Source organism: Chiloscyllium plagiosum, chromosome 4 (assembly GCF_004010195.1).
Source record: "Chiloscyllium plagiosum isolate BGI_BamShark_2017 chromosome 4, ASM401019v2, whole genome shotgun sequence".
Lineage (NCBI taxonomy): Eukaryota > Metazoa > Chordata > Chondrichthyes > Orectolobiformes > Hemiscylliidae > Chiloscyllium > Chiloscyllium plagiosum.
Window position 1 is genome coordinate 124,058,659 of NC_057713.1, and position 14,028 is coordinate 124,072,686.

The 14,028-nt window shown below is 38.0% G+C and overlaps 1 protein-coding gene across 6 annotated transcripts in view; it reads right to left on the minus strand.

Annotated features, from left to right (window-relative positions):
- The window catches only part of LOC122549388 (polyamine-modulated factor 1-binding protein 1-like), a 508,658-nt gene that overhangs the window by 422,777 nt on the left and 71,853 nt on the right, over positions 1-14,028 (minus strand). For all 6 annotated transcript variants that reach the window (XM_043689125.1, XM_043689128.1, XM_043689124.1 and 3 more), the window contains 2 exons: positions 12,532-12,602; positions 7,256-7,391 (listed from right to left, as the gene is read on the minus strand). In XM_043689125.1, the coding sequence (XP_043545060.1) occupies positions 7,256-7,391; positions 12,532-12,602 (207 nt within the window). The remainder of the gene's footprint in view (positions 1-7,255; positions 7,392-12,531; positions 12,603-14,028) is intronic.

The window sequence follows — 14,028 nt, forward strand, 5'->3', positions numbered from 1 at the left end:
AGATGAGACTGGTGACAGATCTAATCTGAGGACTACCATACCTCAGGCAAGGGAGAGGTTGAGAAGGACAGTCTTTCATGGTAACTTGAGCCAGTAATGGCAAGTGAAGCCACACTACTGGCATCACACTACTTTGTAAACCAGCGAAACTGAACCCCAACCAAGGAATAAACCTAAACATGAGGTGTCTGCCTGTTTGTAGCTACAATTTGGTAAAGTATGCATACCAAACAACAGAAGCAGCATGTTATAAGCAAACTCAAAGATCTCACAGCCAGCATCAGAACAACTCTCATTTGCTGTGGCAAATAGCAAAAGGCAATTCACCGCAAGAAGAGGTTCCAATGTTATTCCCCTCCACAATGGGGAAGTTCAGTCCGTAAAAGTGATATAGTACATGATATGCAATAAGCTTTTTTCCTTCTGTATTCACAGAGAACAGTAATAATTTTGACAGCATGGAGGCTGAACTCCACTTCAAAAATACACTCAAGACTAATTGCAGGAACTGCAATCAGAATTTTAGATAAGTTGGTTATAAACAGTAAGAGGAGAAAGTGAGGTCTGCAGATGCTGGAGATCAGAGATGGAAATGTGTTGCTGGAAAAGCGCAGCAGGTCAGGCAGCTGCTGCCTGACCTGCTGTGCTTTTCCAGCTGCTGCCTGACCTGCTGCGCTTTTCCAGCTGCTGCCTGACCTGCTGCGCTTTTCCAGCAACAAATTTCCATCTCTGATCTCCAGCATCTGCAGACCTCACTTTCTCCTCAAAGATTTCAACCTACTGCGAATCCTCTTACAAGGATGCCTTCCTTGAAGAAGCTCTCTTTCTCCCTCTACAAAGGTTTCAGTGAGTCCCTCTCTCACTGCACCCCCCAGGTCATCTCCTCTGCACAGAAGCTCTTCAAATCCATCAAATTCAGCACCGCCTTCCTAACCTGCAATCTTCTTCCCGACCTCTCCGCCCCCACCCCAGTCTGACCTATCACCCTCACCTTGACCTCTTTCCACCTATCACATTTCCGACGCCCCTCCCCCAAGTCCCTCCTCCCTATCTTTTATCTTAGCCTGCTGGACCAACTTTCCTCATTCCTGAAGAAGGGCTAATGCCCGAAACGTCGATTCTCCTGTTCCCTAGATGCTGCCTGACCTGCTGCGCTTTTCCAGTAACACATTTCCATCTACAAACAGTTAGAGGAAAACAAAGCATTAATTGGTCAACTGGTCACACTCTTGTCATTATCTCTGAGGATTGTCAGAACTAAGTTAATGTCCCAGCATTGGAAAGTGGCAAGCATAACAATAACCTTTAAAACAGGGACAATCAAGGAGACTGCACATAAGAAAGCCAATCATTTGTTGTCAACAAGGTTTCTAATGTGATACAAACAGAGGGTCCATGAAATAGAAAGATGTGAAATTGAGTTAAGCTAATGAGAGGAACTGGAAGTTGGCCACACCAGAAAATACAAAGAAGGTTATGAATGAAACTTCATCAAAATGATGAGAAGTCCCAAATAGGTGTCAGTGAGATTACGCAAGGATTATTGCTGCTGGTTCCTTTGTGACACTTTAGACAACATGTGGACAGAAAGTAGTTGCATTCAACACAAAGAATATAAATCACAGAAAATAGATCGGAAGCAAGGAAATTAATTTCAATTTGTAAAGACAGGGGAGATTTTGTGAAGCTTGCAAAAGCAAGGAACAAGACATGTGGCATAATTTAATTAGACAGGATATGGAATTTTGATTTCCCAACAGTGAGTTGAGATGAAGAGGTCAAGTTAGTGGTGTGTTTTTGGCATGTTAGATCACACATCATCCACTGATGGGTTCATAGTTGCAATATGTTTGACTGCAGGGATACCTAGCAAAAAGACGCTTTTTAAAATTATGTCCCAACTTTCAAAGTAAAGTCTGTGGTGTCCAAGAATCTCATGGCATTTGCCACATAAGATAATGTGCATAAAACATAGGAGCAGAATTAGGCCATTCAGCCCATTGAGTCAGCATTTCTAATCGATCATGGATGATTTGTTTCTCTGCCACATTCTCCTGCCGTCTCCCACTAATCCTTGGCCCATTTACCAATCAAGAACTATCCACTAAACTTAAATATCCTCAAGCACGAGGCAACCACAGCCCTCTACAGCAATGAGTTCCATAGATTCACCACCCTCTCGCTGAAGAAACTCCTCCTTATCTTGGTTCTAAAGGATCGTTCCTTAACTCTGAGACTGTGCCCTCGAGTCCTAGTCTCCCCTACTAATGGAAACATCTTCTCTACATCCATTCTATTCAGGCCTCACAGTATTCTGTAATTTTCAATGAGTTACCCCTTCATCCTTCTAAACTCCATCGGGCACAGACCCAGAGACTTCAACTGCTTCTCATATAACAAGCCCTTCATTTCCAGGATCATTGTTGTAAACCTCCTCTGGACCCCCTCAAATACCAATACATCCTCCCTTAGATACGGGACCCTCACTGCTCACTATATTCCAAATATAGTCTGACTAGAGCCTTAAGCAGCCTTACCTGTACATCTCTGCTCTTGTATTCTAGCCCGCAAATAAATGTTAACATTGCATTTGCCTTTCCAACTGCCAACTGAACCTGCATGTTAACCTTAAGAGGATGCTGAACTAGGACACCCAAGTCTTTTTGTGCTTCAGATTTTCAACACATTATCCCATTTAGAAAGTAGACTATGCCTCTATTCTTCCTAGCAAATTGCATAACCTGATATCTCCACATATTGTATTCCATCTGCCACTTCCTTGCACATTCTCCTAGACTGGCCATGCCTTCCAGTTTCAGCAAGTTACCTAGTCGTCCACGTATCTTTGTGTAATCTACAAATTTAGCAACAATGCCCTCAGTTTCTTCATCCTGATCATTAACTTATGACATGAATAATTGTGGTCCTAATACGTTGTGGAACTCCACTAATCACCAGCTGCCTTCCTGAAAAAGGACTCATTTTTCCATACCCTCTGCCGCCTTCTAATCAGCTAATCCTCTATCCATTGCTGTACCTTACCTTGAATACTATACCTTATTTAGCAGCCTCCAGCGCTGTACCTCGTCAAAGGCCTTCTCAAACTACAAATAGACATGTTCACTGGCTCTCCTTTGTCTAACTTACACGCTGCCTCCCCGAAAAATCCTAACAGATTCGTCGGGCATAACCACCACTTAATGAAGCCATGCTGACTCAGCCCTATTTTACCATGAACTTCCAAGTATTCCACAATCTTATAATTGCACATCCACTAATATCATTTATTGTATCCGTTGTTCCCGATGCAGCTTCCTCTACATTGGGGAGACTGGGCGCCTCCTAGCAGAGCGCTTTAGGGAACATCTCCGGGATACACCCTAGTTCTAAACTTCCAACTCAGCACTGTCCCCATGACTTGTCCGGACTTGTCCTACCTGCATATCTCCTTTCCCACCTATTCACTCCACCCTCTCCTCCCTGACCTATCACCTTCACCCCCTCCCCCACTCACCCATTGTACTCTATGCTACTTTCTCCCCACTCCCACCCTCCTCTAGCTTATCTCTCCACGCTTCAGGCTCACTGCCTTTATTCCTGATGAAGGGCTTTTGCCCAAAACGTCGATTTCGAAGCTCATTGGATGCTACCTAAACTGCTGTGCTCTTCCAGCACCACTAATCCAGAAGTCCACAATCTTATCCTTAATAATGGAATCTAATATCTTAACAATGAGTGAGGTCATGCTAATTGGCCTACAGTTTCCTGTTTTCTGCCTCCCTTCTGAAAAAGGTGTGTTACATTAGCCATTTTCCAGTTGTCTGGGACTTTTACCAAAACAGTGATTTCTAAAAGATCACCACCAATGCATCCACAATTCCTCAGCTGACTCCTTCATTACTCTAGGGTGTAGTCTATCCGGTCCAGGTCATTTATCCACTTACAAACCTTTCAGCTTCCTCAGCATCCTCTCCTTAATGATGACCACTGCACTCACCTCTGCCCCCTGACTCTCTTGAAGTTCTGGTATGTTGCTGGTGTCTTCCACTGTGAAAACTCATGCAAAGAATCTCATTAGTTTCTCCACTATTTCTTTGTTCTCCATTACTACTTTTCCAGTCTCATTTTCCAGCTGTCCAATGTCCACTCACCATATTGTATGCTATTTCTTTTGCTTTTATGCTGTCCTTGACTTCCCATGTAAGCCAGGTTACCTTGCCCTTCCTTTGATATGTTTCTTCTTCCTTGGGATGAATTTCTCCTGTGCTTCCCAAATTATCCCTAGTAACTCCTGCCATTGCTGTTCCAATGTCTTCCCTCCCAGCCTCGCCTTACAGAAAAATACAAAAATCAAAATTCTAGGTGATCCAGTAGAATTTGTTATTACAGCCTTATCAGATAAACATTGTTTTGCCCTGCAATGCTTTGTCAACTATGCAGGTACCAAGAAGATATCAGAGAGGTTACGTGTAAAGAGTGAACGGGAATAAGTGATTACATGTTTTTAATATACTGCTTATGTTTGTCTACATTTTGGCATTCCATTTTCGCCAAAAATTCAGATGTTATGAAGGTTTCACATGTAATTTTTTGAAAGATTTGAGATTTGAAGGATTACAGAAGATGCATTTTTTTTCTAGCATTGTGCATACCTGTACGTTTTGAAATAAAAACAAAGGTCACTTTGGATATTGGTGCATTTTCGTTAACAAGGCATTTCTTAGAAATCACATGGCTTTAACTAATTCTGAGGAAGGGTCACCAGACCCAAAACATTTACTCTGATTTCTCTTCACAACTGCTGCCAGACATGCTGAGCTTTTCCAGCAACTTCTGTTTTTCTTTCTAATTCACAGCAGTTCTTTCAGTTTTGACTTTAGCGAATTACTGAACTTGTTTTCTAGAAGCCACCCACCTGGGCTTATAAATGCCAGGGAGTTAGTTTCTGTTTAAATATTTCCATTTAAACAGTGTTCTGAATGCAGATGGAGTTAGTGTCCAACCTGCTGAAATAAAGACAATACGCAGATAAGCTTTCCTGTCTCTGCTAAAATTGTTCTTGTTCATCAGTGTGGCATCTCTTACACTCATTGAGCTGCTTCATGCTGATGGCTCTGAGGGAGCTTGTCTCGATATCTCATGAACAATTGCATCTATGGTGATCCATTGGAGGTACATATATAATGTATGTAATCAGTCCACAGGAGCCAGAATACCAGAACAACAGCCATTTGAAAACATCTTATCCTGTTGTCTTCAAAATTGGACAATTATGAGCCAAGAGTTGTTCAAAGTGAACCTCTACAGATAAATTTGTCTTCTTATTTTCCTTGAGGTGGTATGAACAGGCAGGTATTATGAATGGGAGATATTTATAATTTCGCATCTTAAAAAGTTTGTTAATTAGCATAGTTTTGATAAATAAATCTCATTTTCACGTAAAATCAATAAGTTTGTTCATTTCGAAGGGATATTTTCTGATAAATCTTTTTATTTTAAACATTATATATATAGCGTATAACTAGCCTTATTGGAAACTTGGTTATACATTTAAATTTTACTTGTGACTGGCAGAGCATTGGTACAACAAGAAGACAGTGGACTCCTCCAATTTCAGTCATAACATGAACAATGTAGACAAAATACATTCTATCATTTAATACATTCACCAAAATCCAATTTTGTTACCATATAAACTGCACTATAGTTTTAGTTCAAGCACAATAGTAGATAGAGGTGTAATTAAAGTGGATCTTGATTGTTTAAAGCATTATAGTTGTATTATGTATTGACTATCAGTTAAGAGACAAACGTAGAAATTATGCTTTTTATGACAAAGATTTGTGATTGAAATATGTGATATTTTCCTCACTTTTAAAATGACTGAAAGTATTTTATTTTATAACTAAATTTTCAATGATTTGTAACATTGCAGACCTTGCAGAAGAATGTGATATCTTACTTATATTACATTCATTATATTAGGTCATTCCAAGGAAGATCATGAATTTATGGGGTATTCTAAGGGTATACAAATGTTGCAGAATAGTTTAGCATACAATTCATAAAAATGAAAGCTACAGAAAATTCACACAAATAATCATTTTAAATGGTTCTTTAATTTTGGAACTCAAAGACTAATGATCATATTGCATGAAGAACATTAACAAAATAGTTTAAAACAATACATTGAACACAAATGAAATCCTAAACAAAAACAGAAAATACCATAATTGCACAGCAGTTAATATTTTTGGATATATTTTTAAAAGTGGTCCACAAGTAGGACACTGGCACAGAATGTATCGCACAAAAGGTCCCCAGGTTACAAACAGGTTCCATTCCTGAATACATACGTAAATTAGTTTGTTCATAAGTTGAAACACAATACAGTACAGTATAAAATATCTGTTTAGTATTACGAATAAATGTTTTCCTATGTTGGAACCTTAACATTAACCGTAAAATGGGATCTTGCTTGTAAGTAGGAGCATTCATAAGTCCTGAGTCATTAATCGGGGACCTTTGTATAATGAATAGCCAGGCAGCCAGCGCAACATCTGGCATACGTACATGTAGTTAACTTTGGAAATTTTTAAGTTACTCTACTTCCATAAGGCACGCGGTTACAGTCTTTGCGCATGAAATTATTAGAAATCACAGATTTGTGGCAAACTACTTATCCCCTATTATAACGATGAAATCAGTAAAAATGTTCAGTCTTACTCAACCAGGAATAGCTACATTATTAAATGATGTACCAAGTAATACCGACTGAGCAATCTCCCTAACTCTGAAAAGCAAATTATCCATTTGTGGTCTCTCATTCCCAGGGAACATTCAAAAATTGCAAATTTTCCAAAATAATAAAATAAAAACTGATTTGTTCTGATGATTATGTTCCTCATTTAATATCATGTGAAAAACTCAATCTTTATTTTGGTATCTTTACAATTGCTGAAGTTGCTGAGAGAATTCTTCCATTTTATTGGCTGACTGGCCTGTCAAAAGCATACCTGTCATTGGATGCAATCAATCTCTTGTAGATGGTTCCAAATAGAAACAAACATTGAAGATGAGAAAACTAGAAAATTAATGCTCTTGAGCCACTAAACATTTATGGATAGATTTTTGTGGTCAATGGTGACCACCATTCATTAACTTGCCTTGTTTCCATTGCCTCTAACTGATTTGGAAGGTATTCATGCACTTTCTGCTTCATGCAATTTTCTTTGAATAACAGAACTAAACATACCTCAGCCTTACTTAGACGACTGTCACTTAACACTTCCTTTAAGTCCTCAGGAGGCTTTTCAACCATCTGATCTCCAGCTATGAATTGGGACTTTAAGCTTTCCAAGTGGGACTTTGATGTCTCTTCTGATTTCTTTCTGTTGGGTATAAGGATGTAGTTCATAGACAAAATAAAATTTTGATATTTACCAACAGTTCATGAAAAATTTACAAAAGCAAAATTATAGCAAATGTAAATTACTTTGTCACAACAGGTTACATGTAACTCAGACCACTCGTAATGCAGGAAGCGATGGGCAATCGAGCACTAATAAACATACCACTGTGCTAACTGGCCCCATGAGCCAGTAAATTACTTTACTCATTAAATAATAATTAACATTCATGCACAGCAAAAGATTTTAAATACAACAGTTCATAAAAAAACTGGATCTGAAACTGTACCTGCTTGTAGTTTCTACCATATACTACTTCTCCATATCCTGCTTCATTCTGTAAATCCTCAAGATTAAAAACCTCATTAACATTAATCTTCTCAACACTTGTTTATCTCTGAATATTTCAATATCAAAAGACAACATCTGTAGCATCAATCTCTACATTTTCAGTGCCACAATATGCATTTACAATGTTCGTTTCAACTTTAAATATTTCATTATAGACCTTAGAACTTCTTTCCTCTTCAGCCAAAACAGATTTCTTGCTGATATTACCCAGTTGTTACATTTTCTGATGTTTTTCAAGAAGTATTTTGATGTTGTTGTTGTTCCCATGAGAAGAATATTCAGTAGGTCATGTGACTCATTATTAGCATGACAATCATAAACTATAACTTGTCCAGAAGACCGAAGGTGGTTCTTTTTACATCTCAATGTCAATATCATATTCTGGGACTTGTTTTTCATCAATTTGAAGAGCATAAATCAAAACATTTTGAAGCAATTGATCTCTTTCCTGCAACACTGGTTCTTCTTCCATACTATCACTCTGTCAAATTCTCACTCTTGTCTCACCTTCTCCTTATCTTAGTGTTGCTTGACATTTTCTAACATGTTCCCTGGCTCTAAATGCTGCCTGCATACCTCTTTCATTGAGTAATGGTGTGAAGCTTCTTGGAATATAACTTACATAAATCTTACACAAATAAAATATAACAAAAATTAAATACGAAAGAAAAGTCTGTATTTGTGACGAAGATTCATTTCTGGAATATATTCTTAGAATTGCTTAAATCAGTGAATTTATGGTGTTAGCAGAGACACAGTGTAGGTAAGGCTAAGGATCCTCAGTTATGATGCCAAAGCCACCCTGACAGAAGTGTTTAGACATCATGTCCCTATGATATACTATTCACCAGTGGTATGAGTCCACTAAGTTTGGTTAAGATTGGCCCAAAGACCTCAGAGGGGCTTGTTGTAAATTGGGCAATTTACAATCTCCCCCCATTCCCATTAATTAGTCACAAATAACACTTAACCCACCTAATATTAGTTAAGTTAAAATAATATGATACATTCATTTCCTTAAACATGCACTCCCTAAACCACAAGTGTAAGATAGAGTTATTTTTCAATAAGTTTGGCTTGATTAAGCAAATGAGGATAAAATTGATATTTTGTGCAATTGTGGTTAGTTGTAAAACAGTTCTTGTAAGGGAAAGAGCCATAAATTATTGTCCAGATCAAAAGTAATATGTGCAACTTTTTGGTTGCTTTAATGGTTCAAGCTAATATGAATTGTAAAATGTTTTGAAGTAAATGCTTCGATTCATTTAGTTTTGAAACTTAAAATATATAACTAACCAATGGGAATATATATCTAACTATATAACTTTCTGGTATTAGGTTTTGTGATAAATTTTGCAATCTTATAGTTGTTTTGAACTTTTTAAATGTACCAGTTGGAACATTTGGGAGTATAGCAAATCACAAAAAGGTGACACACACACTCTAAGCAGGTGGCCACCTTTTCCAGGTAGAGATTTGGTAAACAAAGGGCGAGCTATCCCAAAGGGGCTGACCTTATAAAGTGATTGGAATGTCAAAGAATGAACCAGGAGACAGATGGAAAAGATATCAATAAAATGGCCATTGCTTTTAAAGAAACTGATTAGGAATTGGGCAGACACTACCTTACCATTCCAAAATTGGCCATGAACTGTTCACGCACTAATAAGTCAATTAGAAATTAGGATGTATCTAATCATGTAAAGGGGATTGTGGATAGCAGAGGCCAATACATGATGTTTCTTGGTAGGTTTGTGCCCCAAACATGAAGACTAAAGATAGAAGAAAGTGGTCAATAAAACAGAATAAGAGGCACGTGCTCAGGCAACTAGTGTCACAAACTGGTATTCCAACGTGAACTGGCTTATGCCCGAAACGTTGATTCTCCTGCTCCTTGGATGCTGGCTGACGTGCTGTGTGTTTTCAGCACACACACTGGATTGACCAAAAAACTGCTTAACAAAACAGATTTCTTTTGTACTTTTCCAAAAAACTTACTAAAATTTGTGAAAACCTTTGAAGACGTATTTATGTCTGGAATATGTCTTGAAATTAATCAGGGCTAATAGACTTTTAGATTGGCTTTCTCTCACACTCAGTTTATAACTATAATTGATTTTGGTATTCCAACTTAAGTTAAAGTGCATCCCAAAGTCTTATACTAGCACACTATGGTCACATTGCATACAATCTACAGGACACAGTGCAGCACTCACCATGTCTCCTTCAAATGTATCTTCCAAACCTACAACCTTTACCCACTGAAGAAAGTCTAAGACAGCAGTGATTTAAGAAAACCACCAACTGCAAGTTTGCCACCAATTCATACATCAGTGTGACATAGTATTACACCACCAACCTTTCACCATTTCTGTGTCAAAATCCTGGAAATTTTCTGAGCAGCACTATTGGTATATCAGCATTACATAACTGCAGTGGTCAGGAAGTTGGCTCACAACTGCTTTCTCAACAGCAATTGGTGTTGGGTGACAAATGACTACTGAGCCAGCAACGCCAAAACCCGTGAAACAAAATAACAAAAACGTTGATAAAACTGCAGCTTATGCAATGACAATTATTAATTATAAAGGCAAAATATTTATTTGATGTTTAAAAGTTAAAATAAAGACTACTTTCCTCTGATCTAAAAGTCCAGTCTTCTCACACAAGTTTTGAGAGCTAAGTTCAGTGTGAAATCCGGGTAATACACATTACTGATTAAATATCCTGTTACATCTGAAAGCATTTTCATGAAAAATGTAAAGATAGAAAGCAGTGTGAAAATATTGCTGAACTTAAATCATAATTTAAAAGTGGTATCTATTTTTAGCATGCAGTGTAATTTCATTGTCCAAGTGTTCCACATTCAGAACAGCTGTGAACCATTTAAAATTACTATTATGAATACTATACAAAACTGAAATAAATAAATAATCTCTCAGGATACAGAATAGGTTATGTGGCGTGACCAACAAATAGCATTTCTGCCATTATCTGAATCTTTACCTAAATGATTAGCAATCAGAATTGAAAGAAAAAGAGAAATGCGTAAGCTTTGTTGGCTACAGAGTCAAGGGTAGGTTTTTTTATACTGCCATTTTATTCTATTAGCATGGTCTAACAAAATTAGGTATGAATATGCAGTAATAACATGCAAATTGGTCCCCCACAATTGCCTCAAGGCAGTGGTCTTTGCCTTGCTAAGCTCAATTCCTTCTATATTATTACAACAGATAGGCATAATTCATCAGAAAAATTGTTCAACCTTATTGCAAATGCCTAGGTAGTAAAACCATCAGTTGCTGTTAACCAATGTCTGACAACAGAATGCTAGTTTCACCATTTCCAGTTCCCTGCCACTCCTACACTTATGTATCTCCCTTGGGTAATGTTAGACACTACACTTGAGCCTGTCAAAACAATTAACCCCTCTGTTAATTAGAAAGAAATGTCAGGTGCACAGATGGTACAAGCTGGCATGCAGCCATGCAGCCAACTGTTCCTGAAAGCAGCTACCCTGCTGCTGACAACTGTTCCAAACTAGCAGATGTCAAAACTTTCCAGCTGAGGAAGTCTAAACAACAGGGAAAGCTCTATGGTTTTACAACCATTACAAATACTTCAATAATTTCATATCAATTTGACTGGTATTATATTAACTGATCTTATATAAATATGGCTAGGAACATAATTGTACTAATAACCCTTACATCCTGCAACTGACAATTTGGTTAAACATGCCCTTTGTTGTTTTTAAAAATATTAGAGTTTAAAAAATTGCAGGGCAACAGTGAAGTGCCAAACTCTCTGGAAACCGAATTAGTTCCATCCAAATAAATTCAATACGAATTCCAGAATGTGCCAGCTTGAAGATGAAATTCAGATATGGGCCTCATTTATTGATGATGATGAACATTCGGAGGCTAATAGGTATTCTGCTGATGGTCCTTGGTGAAGCAGATCAACTGGCCCTTGTGCTAGCCGAGGGGTAGGAAGAAAGGGATTCCAGTCAGGGTCAAAATAAATAAGCCAAAAGTGGGGAATAATTTCCACATGAGCTAAAGAGCACCCACTTTCTTCTTCTAGACCAAAGAAGAAGAAGAAAAAAACTAAAATAAAAACATAAAGTACTGGAGAAACCTACTTTGTTCCAAGGAAGAGTCAAAAATTCAAAACTTTAACACTGTTTTTCTCTCCACAGATGCTGAGTTGCTCCAGCCTTTCTGTTTTCCAGATTTCCAGTATGCACAATATTTTAGTTACAATTAAGGAAAAAACTGAGATGTTCTTTGACCGATTATTGAACAACATCCAGCAATTCATTTAAGGGTGATTTGCTAGGTCAAAATATATTTGGTTCAACTAGGCACAGCATGCAACCCTTCTTCAGAACTGATCACTGGACCCAAAACATTAACACTGCTTTCCCTCCACAGATGCTACCAATATTGCTTCTACAGAGAGTTGGTGCATAGAAGATGGACTAAATGGCCTCCTTCTGTGCCGCAGCAATTCTAACAATTCTGTAATCCTATGCTATTTTGAATGATGCCATTCAATCCAATGTTTTCAGCAATTTCTGTCTTTTCAGCAATTTCTGTTTTTGTTTCTGATTTCCAGCGTCTGCAGTTCTTTGGTTTTTTTTTAGGTACAGTATGCATTGCACAAGTCGTACCTATTTTTGTTTCCATTCCAGTGGAGCACATTGAAAAGCCATTGGATTACACAGCTTGACCGAAGGCAGACAAAATGTCTTTAACTCTGTACTTACATAGTTGAACAACGAAGTGCTGGTTTCACAACTTGCTCCAATGGAATACTCCTCAAGTGAAGGGAAGGAAACTACAATACATAAAAAGAAAGGAAATATGGTTAGCAGAAATAAAGGGTACTTCCCTTTTAAGGGTTTTAAAGATTCTCATTTCCAGATTTTGTCCATGAAGCATGATAGACAACAGTTCCCTTTAACATTGGATTGAATGGCATCATTCAAAATAGCATAGGATCACAGAATTGTTAGAATTGCTGCGGCACAAAAGGAGGCCATTTAGTCCATTTTCTATGCACCAACTCTCTGTAAAAGCAATATACCTCATTTCACTCCTTCAACTCCAGCAGATTCTTTGTTTTCAGATAACAATCGAATTCTCTGTTGAATGCCTCAATTGAATCGTCCTCCACCAGACTCTCAAGTAATGAATTCCAGATGCTTGCCACTTACTGCATCGGCTTTTCATGTCACCATTGCATCGTTTTGTCAATTACCTAATATTTAGGCCACTCACTGTCAATCCTTACACAAATGAGAACACCCTTTCCCTATGCATGCACACCTCTCATGATTTTGAACACCTTGATCAAACTTCCTTTCACTCGCCTCTTCAACAAGGAGAAAAAAGTCCCATCTTCTCCAATCTACCTTCATAACTGAAGTTCCTCATTTCTGGAACGATTCTTGCAGATCTGTTCTATTGTCTCTCTAATACCCTCACATCTTCACTTAAGTGTGGTGCCCAGTACTGGAAGCAATATTCCTGTTGAACATGAGCTAGTGTCCTCCACAAATATAACACAACTTCCTTGTTTTTATACTTTATGCTCCTAGTAATAAAGCCCAGGATACTGTAAAGTTTCTTAACATAAATTAACCACTCTTGCGACCTGCATGCCGTTTAGAATTAGACACTCTATTTTATATTGTCTCTCTGCATTTGTCCTATCAAAATGAATCACTCCTCTGCATCAAATTTCATCTGCCACTTATCCATTGATGCCTTCAATTTACCTATGTCCTTTTAGAATTGTGTGCTCTATACTAAGATAGCGATCATTTAATGGGAAAAACTGCAGGAAGCTGCAATATAAAGGGATTTGGAGTACTTGTCCTTGAACACAGAATGCTAGCATACAATGTCACAGATAATCAGGAAGGCTAATGGAATGTTGGTCCTTCTTTCAAGGGAGTTGGAGCATAAGAGTAGGGAAGTCCGACTGCAACTGTACAAGGTTCTTGTGAGACCACATCTGGAGTACTGTAAGCAGTTTTCATCCATTGTTTTTGTCATAGTGTTCATGGATTGAATGCTGTGATTTCAAGACAGGTGTAAACTTGTCAAATGTTTTTACCCAGATTAGTTTCAGGTCAATCAATGTAAAATTCAAGGAAACCTGTTGGCTAATTCTTTACAACCAGCACATTAATAATTTGGCGGAATGAACTGTACCGGCCTGGCAGTTGTGGTAGGCTGTTATAGTGTCCTGATCCATG